Here is a 14058-nt window from a genome sequence, read left to right as displayed (position 1 = left end):
TAACCCAGGTATTCCAGGCTTAACTAAGGTGATTAGACTGCACTTAGCATGAGAAGATTATAATATATGAGGTATACATATACCATGATACATTTTTTTATTTTTTATTTTTTATTTTTATTTTTATTTTTTTTATTATATGAAATTTATTGTCAAATTGGTTTCCATACAACACCCAGTGCTCATCCCAAAAGGTGCCCTCCTCAATACCCATCACCCACCCTCCCCTCCCTCCCACCCCCCATCAACCCTCAGTTTGTTCTCAGTTTTTAACAGTACATTTTTTTAAATACAGAAAATAATTGCAGACGTAGATCCCTATACTTTCCTTTAACTCTCTTGACCATCAGTGAAATTTTGCATCTACATAGAAGGAACCCTTGTCAGGACCTCTCTGAGGGGATAAAAAGGCTTATCCAGGCCTCTCCCTTCTGCTCTCCCACCTCCCTGTTGCTGGAAACAATCTAAATCTACAATTGGACTTAGAGTCACTTCACAACCTCTAGAATGGATGGCTCATACTCTTACATATAAAACATTGAAACAGTGTCCCCTCCAAAAAAAATCTCTGAAGAGTGCAGGAAAGACTTTAATAAGAAATGTATTTTATAGGATGTCAATGTATTTAATAGGAAATAGATTTTAATAGGAAGTGTATGGTGCAAACAGATAGGATGTGGGTCAGGTGATGGTCCAACCCTGCCTTCAATCTTTTGTGCTCAGACAATTCTTTCCCAGGAGGCACTGATGCAGCAGAAGGTGGAATCGGTGGACCTCTGTACAGCTGGCCCATCAGGGATCTTTGTCCATGTGGACACATTCTGGAACTTTTTGGTTTAGTTGAGGTTTTCTACTTACTGGTTGGTATGGAACTTGAAAACCCATCATTGGCCAGAGTCTTGAATGATGTAATAGTCATTTATCCTTGGCAGAGCCACTCCAGGGTTGCAAGGAGAGGAGGTACCAGGAGGATCCACACAGGAAGATTCTCTGCTGCTCCATTGATGGCCAGGGTCCCTGACCTGTGCAGAGCAGTCAGGGAGCCAGAGTTTAACACTAAGATCAGGATGAGGGGAGTCCTCACTTAACAGGGACCCTCCTCTCCCTTGGAACTGCAGTCACTGCCCATTCCCTGATCAGAGGTCAGAGGATGCGGGAGAGTTGGTGACACAGGGGCTGTGGTTTTCCTGCTCAGGCTGACTTATTCTCCTGCTGGAGCCCCCCTGACTCCCCACAGCACAGTAACAGCAGGTCTCCAAGCAGGGGCACCTTTTGTTGCTGCATCCCCCCACATCCTCTCCACGTCACCAGCAGGCCACCCAGGATCAAGGATTTCCCCTTGCCTGACTCTTTTGGTTCTACGTCTGTCCCACCTTATGTAAATTCTGCCCATCTTCCTTCCTTCCTTCCTTCCTTCCTTCCTTCCTTCCTTCCTCTCTTCCTTCCTTTCTATCTTTCTTTCTTTCTTTCTTTCTTTCTTTCTTTCTTTCTTTCTTTCATTTTTATATTTGAGAGAGAGAGAGAGAGAGAGAGCCTGAGCAGGGGAGGAGCAGAGAGAGATGGAGACAAAATCTGAAGTGCAGATCCCAAATTTTGTCCATCTTTCAAGCTAGGATATAATATTACCTAATACAATAGAGGAAAATTTCCACTCCCCTTTCAATCTGGATGCTTACCCTTCGGCTTCTCCTGGGAGGAGTCTCTTCCAGCTGGTAGCACACAGAAGGTGCACTATCTCATGCACCCTGGACAGTGGGCACGTGGTCTATTGGACAGTTGGGCTCTTGCTCACATATGTCCCCCTGGCAGTCCCCATCAGTATCCAAGAGCCTCATGTCCTCACCCTCTGCCTCATCCCCTCCCCACAAGCAGTGCCAGGACCCCCCTGGAGGCCATTCTGTTCTTTCTTTTTACCTGCCTCGAGCAGGATTTGTCATGTGCATTTCACAAAGGACTTTTCTTGAGGGAGAGGACATGCTGCCTTGCATTTCCCAAAATTATCTTTGAACCCACTGTGCTCTTTTCCCACGTTCCACTCCCTGTGAGGCTGCTGCCCTTCTGCCCTCCCACAGGCTTCCTTTTCTGCCCTTTAGTCCCCTAAAAGTTCTGCATCCTCCCCTCCCACTCAACAGAACAACTAGTCTCCAAATAGTCATGAGTAGGACAGAAGCTGGTTGTGATGCATAAGCCAAGTGCCTGGCCTCATTTGCACATGAGTGAACACACTATCCAGCGGGCCAGGCTCCAAGGAATAGGGACCTTCAGAAGGGAAGAAAGACAGACTGGAGCTCGAGGGGAGGTGGTGGAGGGCACTTCTGGCAGGAAATGCACCATCACCATGGCCTGGGATGGGGTGAAGCAGGGCAGGGTGTGTGCCCTTTGATGAAGGAGTTAATTGTTCTTTGGATGCCTGTTGAGGGGATTGGGCTTTAGGTTGATGGCCCAACCTCTCTACCGTGTTGGCAATGTGAGATAGCAGGAATGCCAGCTTCCCACTCTTTCCCAGCATTTCCCAAGCACTTGGGAGGAGAGAGCTGGATCCATGGAAAAAGTACCTGCCCTTGACAGTGGGCAGAATGACTCCCCCTCAAAGATGTCCTAATCTCCAGACCTTTGAATGTATTAGATTCCTTGGCACAAGAGAATTAATGATGCAGATGGATTTAAGATTGCCAACCAGCTGGCCCTGAGATGGGGAGGTGATCCTGGGATATCTGGGTGGACCCTATGGAATCGCCAGTGTCTTTATAAATGAAAGCACACAGAAAAGCCAGTGTCAGAGTAATGAGGGTGAGACAGACTTGACCACCCCTGCTGGTTGATGGAAGAGACCACGAGCCAGGGGTGCAGTGGCCTCCAGAAGCTGGAAAAGACAAGGAAGCCCTTCTCCCTCAGAGCCTCCAGGAGGAGCCAGCCCTGCCAGCACCTTGAGTTTTAGCCCAGTGAGACTCATCCCAGACCTTGATCTCTAGAACTTTAAGAACATAACATCGTTTTGCCTTCAGCCACCAGGGTGGTGGTGATTTGCTCCAGCAGCCACAGGGAGCTAATCCAGAGCCCTTCCCTTCTGGCAACTTGAGGCTGAAAGCACCTGCGCCTGTTTTGGCTGCTTGGGGGTTGGGAGGCAGGTCAGAAGGAGACCAGAAGGTTCTCTCCTACAGCCCAGCTGAACAACTTAGCTTAGGTTTCTTGTGGGGAGGGGGAACTCTTTAAGGACTCAGAGGTACAAAGAGGGGGCCCAGTGCAGACCTTGCTGTTTCTCCCCAGCAGAGGAAACATCAGAAGGGCCAATGGGGGCCCCTGTCAGAGTGCCCCAGGGGAGAGCTGTCCCAGGGCAGCAGTGGGAAAGTCTGTGGGTTCAGCTGTGCTCACCTGCTGTGGGGGTTGATCAGAACAATAGGCTGGCTGCTGTTGATGCCCTGGGTAAAAGGAGGAGAGGAAGCTCGACCGGCTGGCGTTCTTGCTACAGGCTTGGGAGAGTCTGTTGGATCAGGGGCTAAACACACAGAGCAAAGCATGGTTGTGAGTGTCACAGGTGGCTCCCATGGTCTCCACACTCCACCCCCAGGGATGCAGAACCTTTCTGTCTTAGTGCCACTGCTCAGCCATGTTGGCTTTCTCTGGCATCTTTTTGCTTTCTTATTCAAAACATACGATTTCTTATTTGCGGATAAATACCAGTTTACTACCTTGTGAGGGATTTAGGGTTACTGGTTATGTAGGAATTCACATTCAGTTTCATCTCGGTGTCCTATTAGACACAGCTCAGTATGTCAGAACCATGTTCCCAATCCCTGAGGCCTTAAATCAGCCAGGCCAGCTCGTTTCTGTGTTCAGGCTTGCCTGAACCAGGCTCTGTGCCACCTGCCCTGAAGCAATGTGACCCATGAGCTGGCAAGTCCAGGGTTCCCTGTATTCTGGGGCTGCCAAGTGCCTGCAGCTTCTGCTTCCCCTTGGGTCCCTTTCTGCCTACCTGGGGCTTGCTTTCTTACTTCTCCAGGTCTGCCAAGGGAAGGTCGTCTGGGTTAAGGGTCCAGACTCCAATTCTCTTGCACCAACTCCTCCTCTACTCTTGCACACATCTACCACATTTGATGTCCTTTTCAGTTAATTTCTAGAACATTCTAAGACCAGCATCCTTCCCACTGCACACATTTGCACACATTTGCATATTCTAAGTTTGAAGAGACTTTTGTCTGCTCTAGAAATGGAGTGTTGAGTAGCAGGTGCATTACCTACCTAGTGTCTGTGTGTCTGTATGTTGTAGACAAGACGCAGGGAGCTGTTGGGTGGGGGCTATAGCCTGACTCTCTTTCCAGCCTCTTCTCTTAGGAGGACTTAGTGCTTCTGGGCAGCTTCAGGGGAGCTCAGGGTCCCCTCCAAGGATAGAGGCAGCCAGAAGGGAAGGTGCCTGCGCCACAGTGGAGTCTGTCTTTCCTTCTCCTAAAAATGGGTTCATAGTCTCTCACCTGCTCCTTTGTGCTGATGTTGCCAGCGGTGGGGGGGAGGAAGAAGAAGGAGGAGGCAGGGAGAGGGTGTCTTGACCTATAGCTGAGACCATCACCATCATGTCCTTATGGCACCCCACTCCTCCATGCAGGCCTGACATCACCCCACACAGGCTGGGATGTGCTGAGGGTGAACATGACCGGGAAAAAAGGAGCTGCCTCCCCTGGACAAGCCTGTCCTGACCGAGTGTGTCCTTCTCTAACCCTCTGGGGAGACCAGATGGACTCATGCGGCATTGTGGGGGCTCACTCTTTCGTCCAGTCCTTTCCAGAATCTTAGTGCCCCCCATCCATGCTCTCACATGCACATACCCGCTCACACAAGTACATGCACACGTGTGGTCTCAGGCAAGATTCCAGACTCCTCTCCATCCATCAGGGGAAGACAGAGAAACAGTCCTGACTCCTCTGGGGGTGGGTCCCAGCGGCCCAGAACACAGGGGGGTAGTGCTTACCTGGGTCGACAATCAGGGAAAATTTGTACCCCAGGTCATCGTCGGTTCGCTCAATCCCACACCAGTAGGTATCTGCATCGTCATACCAGAGATCTTCCAAGGTCATGGTGAACATATGTCGGCTGTGATTGTCCTGGATGGACACTCGGCCCTTCTTCACCAGTTGCTCTGACCCGGTGGTTTTAACAAGGATTTTGCAGGAACTCCAGTTCTTCCCACGACACAACCATTTCTTGTAGAATTCCCATCCTGGGCTATACTTACAGGACACGGTCAATGTACCAATTGCTGTGCCTCTCACCATTCTCTCTTGGCAGGTGGAGAAGTGGCCTAGAAAACAGAAACCCAACATCCTTGAGCCCAGGGTTGACCCGGGTGCTGCTCGGGCTTCTGACCCTGCACTGAGACCAACCAGGAGCCTCTGCCCTCTGTCTAATCGCCACATCCCACCTGTCCCTTCATCCCCCGCAGGATTTCTTTTGCTGTCACCCGTCCTGTGAACCCTCCTTGGGTCTCCTAACTGCCCAATACAGGGGCCTCTGCTCACTCCATCCTACTGACCACTCTCCCCTGCCTGTCCTCAAGCAGCACCTTTTCCGGCAGCACAGAGGGCATTTCCCCCAGGACAGACCCGTCCATGTCCTGCCCCAGCCCTGCAGGTGTGCCATCCTGAAACCCCCACCTCACTCACCTTGGACGATGAGAAGGAACAGAACCTGGAGCAGCCACATGTTCTGCCTGCCTGGCTTGTCTCCCTGGTGCTCAGCAAATGCCAGCTGCCCTCCAGGGACTGAACTGAGAATAGAGGCAACCTACCTTCTCTTTCTTCTAAATTATTCTTTTATAGTTTCTCTCATCTACTTCCCCTCAATTTTTTCTTCAGTTACTTCCTAATTTCATTAATTTGGTGCAAAGCAGCGGCGACTGTTCAGAGCTTATGGCTGACGTGATGAGGTGGCCCCACTCCTTGCTCTGGCCCCTCAACTCAGCATCCCCTAGAGTCTGACTCTGATGATCTGCTTTCCGGGGAGGGTCCCTGCCTGTTCCCCCCACCCCCCACTCTAGCACCACCTCCAGTCTGTGCGCACCTACTTCCTGCCCCCCCCCCATCTTCCAGCCCAGTTCTCCACTTTAATGGCTGTTGGAGCCTTGTAGAACTGTCCACCCTGTTAGCAGCTCAGATGTGCTCCAAATGCCATTTCTTGTCATCTTTACCCCTAAAGTCAATCTGTCCCAACACATGGTCCCTCAGCCCAGGGATCCCTCTCCACCTGCCTCCACCACTCTAGTCTTCCATAGACAAAGGCCATGGGGTCTTCTCCCTGCCACCTGCCACCTGCCACCCGCCACCCACAGAAGGCCTTGCAGGGGTGGGGGGCTTGGACGTGGAGCAGCCCAGGGCTTTGCCAGAGGAGTAGGAGAGGGCGTGGCGGGCCAGCCCCAGGAGGGAAGGGGAGCAAGAATCCCTGTCCCCTTCAAGGTCCTTCTGGCTGGACTAAGACTCAAACTGACATGAGACAGATTAACAAGAGAAAATCAAATCTAATAGCATACGTGCAAGGAGTCCACACAGACATGGCAGTCAGGCAAAAGAGATACAAATGTCATCCCGAATTAAGCAGAAGGGGGTAGGGGACTGAGATTTCAAAGGGAAGGAACCAGTAAATGTTTGGTGCACAAATGTCAGTCCTGCCAGAGAAATGGGTTAAATTTAAATGTAAGCTTCTCTGCAGTTGCACACATTAACAGTTCAGCTGGTACGTGTTTCTTCCAACTGAACTGGTCTATTCATCCGGATGATAGGTCAGTTTAGGCAAACTCATTCCAGAAGGCAGTGATGCGGGTGGATTCACAACGTTAGGCCTGTGGTCCAAGTAATCAGGTAAGAAACAAGAGGCTTTTCTATGGAAACAAGAGGAAGCCAATGGTTCATGACTGGATCAAACGTTCAGCCAGTTTCCGAGTTGTGAGGGCAGCCAGTGGAGCAGACTTCTAGATGTTGGACTCGAAGCATCTCAGATAGAGTGAGGGCAGGCTGTGCAGTCAGACAGGTCCCCTGGGTTTGTAGTTCAAATGTCTCTGGTGATCTCTGCTTGGCCTGCTGAGCGATAGGCACAAATTTTGTGTAGGTTATGAGTTCTTGTGGATTTCTCCAGGTTTAGGTAAGTGGTTTACATTTAGCAGAACCTCAGGAGAAGGGCAGTTTTAGTTCTCAAAGGATTCCAAGTCAGAAAGATGGGAGAAAACTCAGAATGTCAGTTTGGAATGTTGTAGCCTGGTGGTGGAAGGCACTAGAAGAAATCAGGACCTAATCCAGTATATAATGAGTAATAATAAAATCTAAAATGTACGAAGATGTGTTATTGAAACATGTTTTCTCACTATAATCACTTCTTTGACCAAAGATAATGAAATTGACACTAACTTGTTTGCAAAATAAGTCATTTCCCATAAAACTTGGCCTGACTATTTCCATAAGTACAACAAGAATTGCAGTTGACTCTTTCAACCTGCTTTGCTAGAAGTTTTCATAAAAAGTCTCCAGATGAAGTTTAACAGCCTCTTGAGGCCAGGAGCCAAACCAATTACTTGCCTTCAGACTTTGCCTGTAATACGTATAGATTTGGGTGAATTCCTCTCTTCTCCAGGCCCCCCAAACATCCCAAGGTTCCTGCACCTGCGAGGAAGTGACCTTCTTTACTCACCTGGTAAGGCTGCTGGGAACTCTGTAAGCAAGCTATCAGTCTGGTATTTCCAAGGGGCTTTATTGGCTCCATGAAATCGCCCTGAGTTCTTTAAGGCTGTCGGGTCACATCTGAGCACGTCATTCCCAAATATGACCTTCCAGTCCCAGCGTGGTAATATACGCAGTGTTTCCCATTGTGTCCTGTCGTAGGTAGAACAGATTCTTATTGAACTGAAGCAAATAAACAGTTTCCAGAAAAAAAGAAAATATTCCCTGAGAGTTTCTGATTCTCGAGGGTTCAGGTAAGGAGAAAAGATAAATACTCGAATTTGTTCACAAAGGTATATTTTATCAAAATGTTGTAGTCAGTCAGCTGAAGAGACAAAGTTTCCCTAAATCTGCCCAATTAAAACATTTTGTGAAAAGTAGCAATATTTCAAAAAGTCATAAAGAGTGTAATTATCTTTCTCAGTCGTTCAGAGTCATGCTATTAATTTTGGTTCTGCTTGAATCCAGTTTTTCCACTCGTTCTGGAAATTTTTACTTCGTTCAGATTTAGGGTCTTGAGGTATTAGAAACCTCTACTCGCAGTTTTTCCCTGAATCTCCTTGAAAATGAAGCACATTTGCTCGTGTAATGAGGCATCTAATACACATACAACTGTCTGTAAATAAGGAAAGACTTAAAAATGTGCATTCTTCGAGATCTGCTTGGAGCTCCTGCCACTGCAGCCTACACGGAAATCTGGATCTGTGACACACAACACTTCCAGATAATATCATACCAAGACCTCAGATTTGTAGGAGTTTCATGTAACTTTTAGAACATGTATTTTAATAACATATCTATATAAACATAATCTAAGAGGGTTTCATATCACTTATTTGGCAATGCTTCCCATGTAAGTAAATGTACCAAGTAGCCTCATTATTTTAATTGCTCACAAAAATCTCTGAAATGTTCAAATGTCAAGAAATTTGAAAAGGTTTGAATGTTTGAATAGGATAACAAATTATTAAGAAACAGTATTTAATTATCCTTTCAACTAACGTGGCAATAGGAGATATTCAAGGCAAATATGGAAGGTTACATAGCTGTGAGAGCAAAATGTAACTCCTTGGATATTCAGACTCACTCGGTTTTCTTGGGTATCCAAGACGTGATAAATACAGGAAATTATTTTGGTCGCCAGAATCATGGGTTTCAGGCAGATAATTTAAAAAGATAAAGGTTTGCTTACAATTTCTTATGGAGAGCAGACCATTAGTTCAAGCCAACTCTGTACTTGTTATAAAGAGGAAACAAAAACTTGCACCAGTGCACTTTTGATGTTAAAACTCATTTCTTTGAATTTATCATAATCTTAGCCAGATTGGCCACACATAACATCTCTTTCCACATATTCTTTCTTCATAAACTGTCGAAACTTTCTTTTTTACCTTCAATTTTTGTCTTAAATGTTTCCTCTTGAAATAAATGGTTTCACTTAGGACAGAATTAATTTCTGTTCCCTCAACAAATATGTCTTTCTATTCTTCATATTTTCTTTTACCAAAACCAAATGTGTTATTTTCTTCATATATGGAGTTTCCCTTGTTATTTCCAGTAGCCTTAATTGCATTTATTAGAATTCTTAATGCTAGAAACCCTAATTTTCAGTAAAAACTAAGAAGTAAGCAACTTTGAACTCTGTTACACCAGAATTCTTTATATTTGCAAATTAATGAATATATTTTGGAATTTTTAGAAACATGTGCTTTTTTCATAATACCATCATAATACAAGCATGAAATCTGTTTATTAACAGGCCCCAATGTATCTTTAGTGTCTCTATAATAAGACAAAACCAGATACATCTCTGCTTATTATTTTATCGTAGTTACATCAATTTAATTTACTTGTTTTTAACTTGTTTTAACTATACTCAGACTACCCCTAAAACTTCATGAGGCATTAGGTAAAATTAACAATTATTCTAAGGTTTCTTTTTCTCCTGGTCACGTGCAACAGTGATACCGTGACCTTATTTGGTTTTTAGTAAATGCAAGCAGAATAAAAGTTTTCTATTGAAAGCTGGTAACTCTTCAGCCATACCCCTTATAAGTAAACCGGCAACCTTAAATTCGCTTTACTACTGAATATGTTCCCAGATCGTGTGAACTTGAAACACGTTTGGGTGAGTTTTTACCTTTCTGGGTTTTAGAATGCCCAGTCCTTATGAGTACTTGCCTTCAAACTAACTCAATAGAGCTCTTTTGCAAATTAGTTTTAGCAGTACTGCCCAGAGATAGGGAAAATATCTCACACGTACAACATACAGGGACACACACACACACACACACACACAATACACAGACAAGACGCAAACAAAATCTTAATTTTGTTGGTACTAGTATTTGTGGAGAGGACATGACAGGCCCAATTTTTAAATACTTCCCTCTATTGTTGTGTTTATTTATTTGTTTCAACAAAAAGCTTTCCCCTAGAGTTCACAGGTCATAAAAAGGCCCTCAAGTCTTAGTAAAGATTGGGGTAGAGAATTTACATCACAAAAGCACAGAGGAAGGGTCTCACTTTTCTCCAGGGGGGAATCCTTGGATCTTCTCTGCCTGTCCTCAGAGGGCTGGAGTTTGGGCACATGAGTTCTGCCAATGGTTTGTATTTTAAAAAGGCCTCTTTCCCTCTTTATTTTTTCTCGTTCTTCATTCTCAGGAGATCGTGGGCTGTGTTTACATTTCAAAGACGTGGTAAGATTTAGTTTTAAGGGACATGGAAAGAATATAAAAAATTTGTTTTCTAAGGTTTTCAGGGTAATTGCTATTTAAAATTCACCTTTTTTTAAAGAACAGAAATATTTTCTTCCAATGTCCTGAACTTTTCTAATATTCACAAACATTTTGAGAGGAACAGGCAAGGTTTGGAGATCAATAGAGCTAAGTGGGCTTCTACTGGTCTCTGGAGTTGTGGTTCTGGGTTTGTAAGGGTTTGCAAAATAAGAAGCGTTGTTCCTAATTCCTGAAGACCTGGATTATAGCCTGAATATCAACTATTGCCCCATCTTTTAAACAAAAATTGCTTCTTTACATAAGGGAGACTTTTAACTAAAATGGAAACCAATAGTTTAATGCCTTCGTAAAGTCTATATAAAGCATTTTAACAAAAACCCTTTTTTCTAGATACAAAAATGTAAGTTTGGCTTCTATAAGTCCCTAAATATTGGCCTTCAACTGGTCATTTGTAGGAGGGCTTAGAAGAAATTTTGGTCTTTTGTTTCCTCTGTGAAGGGAAGGTTGCATATGTAGTCAAATAATCTTTGTAAATCTCTAAATTTGGCAAGAGCTTCTGAAACTAGAGGTAAGGTCTTTATAATTTAAAAACTCTGCTGCTGTCCAGGGGACATGAATTTTTTGTGGTGGTGAGAGGTCTAGGATACACCTGCAAACACATTGTATAAGAATTCCTTAGTCTGGCAGAGCCTGGTTACAGAGTCCTGGAAGGTGGTAGCAAAACGAGCCTTATTGCCAGTGTCAGGTGCTTTTGCTAAATTCCCGTTCTTGCTTTTAGCCTTTATAGGAGCATCCTGGATACATTGGATCTAGGATCAAGCCAGAATGATCTCTGTAAATCTTGTAGGCAAAGGGAGGTTAAACTAGGCATATGTGGCCAGAGTTTAAGAAGACAAAACAAAATAAACGAACAACTACAGCAAAAAAAGGGAGACAAACCAGAAAATAGGCTCACACCTGTAGAGAACAAAGCGATGGTTCCCCGGACGGAGGTTGGTGGGGATTCATTGAAACAGGGGAAGAAGTTTAAGAGTCCATTTATGTGATGAACACTGAGTAACGTATACAACTACAAAACAACTATAATGCTGGTGAAAAACTCAATGAAATGTAAAGAAAGGAAGAAACAAAGGGGGATTTACATTGGATGTGGAAACTTATTTTTGTCTTAAATTCGACCTTCTTCCATTTTGCAAAGGGAGTCCTTAAGCCTAGCCATTATGCTAATAAGATAATTGAGAGCTCTTTCTGAAATATATCTAGTTAAAAATATTTAAAGGATCCATCCTCTGGCCGTTGATGGGTATCATATCACTAGCAACTCAAATCAGGAAGAGTTTTTGTGACTTAACTCAGGTCACAAGAGGTGACCAGAGAGGGCAGAGGTGATGCAGCCTCCATGATCCAAAAGCTTACTCCTTACATTGGACGAAGAAAGCAAGTGCACAGATGGTAAGGTGCTATTGTGGAAATGATGTCTCTAGTGTCCCACAGAAATGTGAGACACCTCCGGTCACAGACCCACTAATGAGTGACATCATATCAGTACTTCTGGAATCATACTTTCCCACACTGACAAGCAATGAGGGTTGAGATACAAAGGTTTCAAATGTCTGGAAACTCTCAGGACAAATACCCCTGAGAGCTGGCACAACATGACAGAGTGAAAGAGACTTGGATTCCCAGTCTATTTCACCACCAAGGGGTACCCCAGTAAGTCCACCCTCCAGATGGTGGAGACCAAAAGGAAGAACTCTCACTGGTCATAAAGCCAAACTCTTAGGAAATAAAACTAAACAAAAGAATAAATCTAACAGCTTTATCAAAGCCTTGGTTCTGTGGCAGCCACAATAACACCTAGGAGGGATGTGTCATGGGGTTGGGGACTGTGTGTTGTTTACAGTGTACCTGCTCGCATGGAGGTTTCTTGAGGCTGGTGGGTGACCTAGTGTCAGTCTACCCCATTCCATGACCAGCTCATCCTATCACGGGAATCCTCTTCAGGTGACAAGAGCTCAAACGGCTTTTAAGTGCTCGACTTGTGCCCACCAATTTTGCAGCTCTGGCTTCCAAGATGTCCCTTAGCAACAGATGACAAACATCAGAAATCATATAGACAAAGGAAAACAAAGAGCATTTCTGGGATGAAATGGATCAGTAATGAAAGGACACTCAGCCAAATTGAACTGGTTGAACCACAAAGCCACTAAGCCCAAGGAACTAGGTCCATGAATATTTTCTCCTGCTCATCAAAATGGAGAAATAGAAATAGGGACTCTCATCATACTCGTTTCCTTGGCCTCGGCAAATAGCCATTCCAGGAGGCTACATGGAGAGAAATTTTATCTTCTTCTGGCTATCTCTCAGATATCCTAGACATGTCTGTCTCTGTGGCAGAGTCTCAGTGAGCGGTGTCCAGCTAGTCCTGCCGACTACACCAACTGCTGGGGAGCAAGAATGTCCCATCCCCTTCTCAGGGAGGAAGAGTTCCTGGGTCCTTCAAGGTCCTTCTAGCTGGACTAAGAATCAAATTCATATGAGATAGATTAACAGAAGAAATTAAAATTTAATAGTATGTATGTGGAGAACTCACACTGACATGGCAGTCAGACATAAAGGGTATAAATGTCAATTTGAATTAAGGAAAAGGGGGTAGTGGTCTGGGAACTCAAAGGGGAAAAAAAGCAACTCACAGGGAGATGAAAACCAGTAAATGTGTGTAAACAAATGTTTGCCCTGCCATGCAGTTGGGTTACTCGGATAACATTTATCCCTCGTAATAACCCTTATCTGCAAAAACCCTCCGACTGAGATTCTTGTATGTAATTAAGGGAGGGTCAAAGGTTTCTCTGGAGCCCACAGGGTCTTGACTGCCTTTAGCTCAAAATAATCTTCTTGCCAAAGTGGCCCATCTTGGGACAGCCTGCCCACAGCCCTTTTGCCTCTGTTTATGTTGGTGTGTGATAGCCGCTCCTTCTCCTGGGGTGGGGCCCCAATAAACCCTGGGGCTTCTGCCTACAACTGAGAACTATGAAGGGATAGTGGGCAGGAATATTGGCCTCCCCTCAAACTTTTCCCTCCCTCCCTTTTTTCTCAAGTTTCATTGAGGTGTAATTGGGATAAATAAACCACATATACACAAAGTGCACTGTTTCAAACGTTTTTCTTGTTGTTTTTACTACTTCTCAAAGCTTACATACAGTACAACTTTGTGATGGTGTTTGGTTCTATGTGTTTAACGCATGCATCATTTCACGGAACTAACCACCACGAGCTGCAAAACAATGGTAATCACCTCGCTGGAAAGGTCTTTAACTCTGACTTTGGTTTCATTCTTGGCAGGCAGTCCAGCTGGTGAGGCTAGGGCCTCAAGTGGTGATGTGGCTTCTGTGGACTGCGGTCCCGTGTCCTCTGGTGGAGCTCTCTGGAGCCTGGCAGGTGCTCCTCAGATGTGCCACTTGGGCGCCCTCCAGTGGAGGTCTTTACCAAGTTCTCAACGTGGAGTATTTCTCCAGCGTCTGATGAGGAGTGCACACAGCTGGGGCGTGAGCCTTGTAGGTCTAGGATCCCTTTTTTCAGCTGCTTCCTCTTCTCCATCCCCCAATTCCCCGCCCAGCTTTCAG

At 45.2% G+C, this 14058-nt stretch overlaps 1 protein-coding gene across 1 annotated transcript; it reads right to left on the bottom strand.

Annotated features, from left to right (window-relative positions):
* Positions 1–576: 576 nt before the first annotated feature.
* Positions 577–5694, bottom strand: LOC123602932 (CMRF35-like molecule 5). The gene is made up of 4 exons (XM_045487247.1): positions 5655–5694; positions 4964–5293; positions 3373–3496; positions 577–1022 (listed from the first exon to the last, which is right to left on the bottom strand). Exons 1-4 carry the CDS (start codon positions 5692–5694, stop codon positions 920–922), a joined length of 597 nt encoding a protein of 198 aa, XP_045343203.1. The 3' UTR covers positions 577–919.
* Positions 5695–14058: the final 8364 nt, after the last annotated feature.

This window comes from Leopardus geoffroyi, chromosome E1, assembly GCF_018350155.1.
Source record: "Leopardus geoffroyi isolate Oge1 chromosome E1, O.geoffroyi_Oge1_pat1.0, whole genome shotgun sequence".
In the NCBI taxonomy this organism is placed as follows: Eukaryota; Metazoa; Chordata; class Mammalia; order Carnivora; family Felidae; genus Leopardus; species Leopardus geoffroyi.
This window is presented reverse-complemented; position numbering and strand designations above follow the sequence as displayed.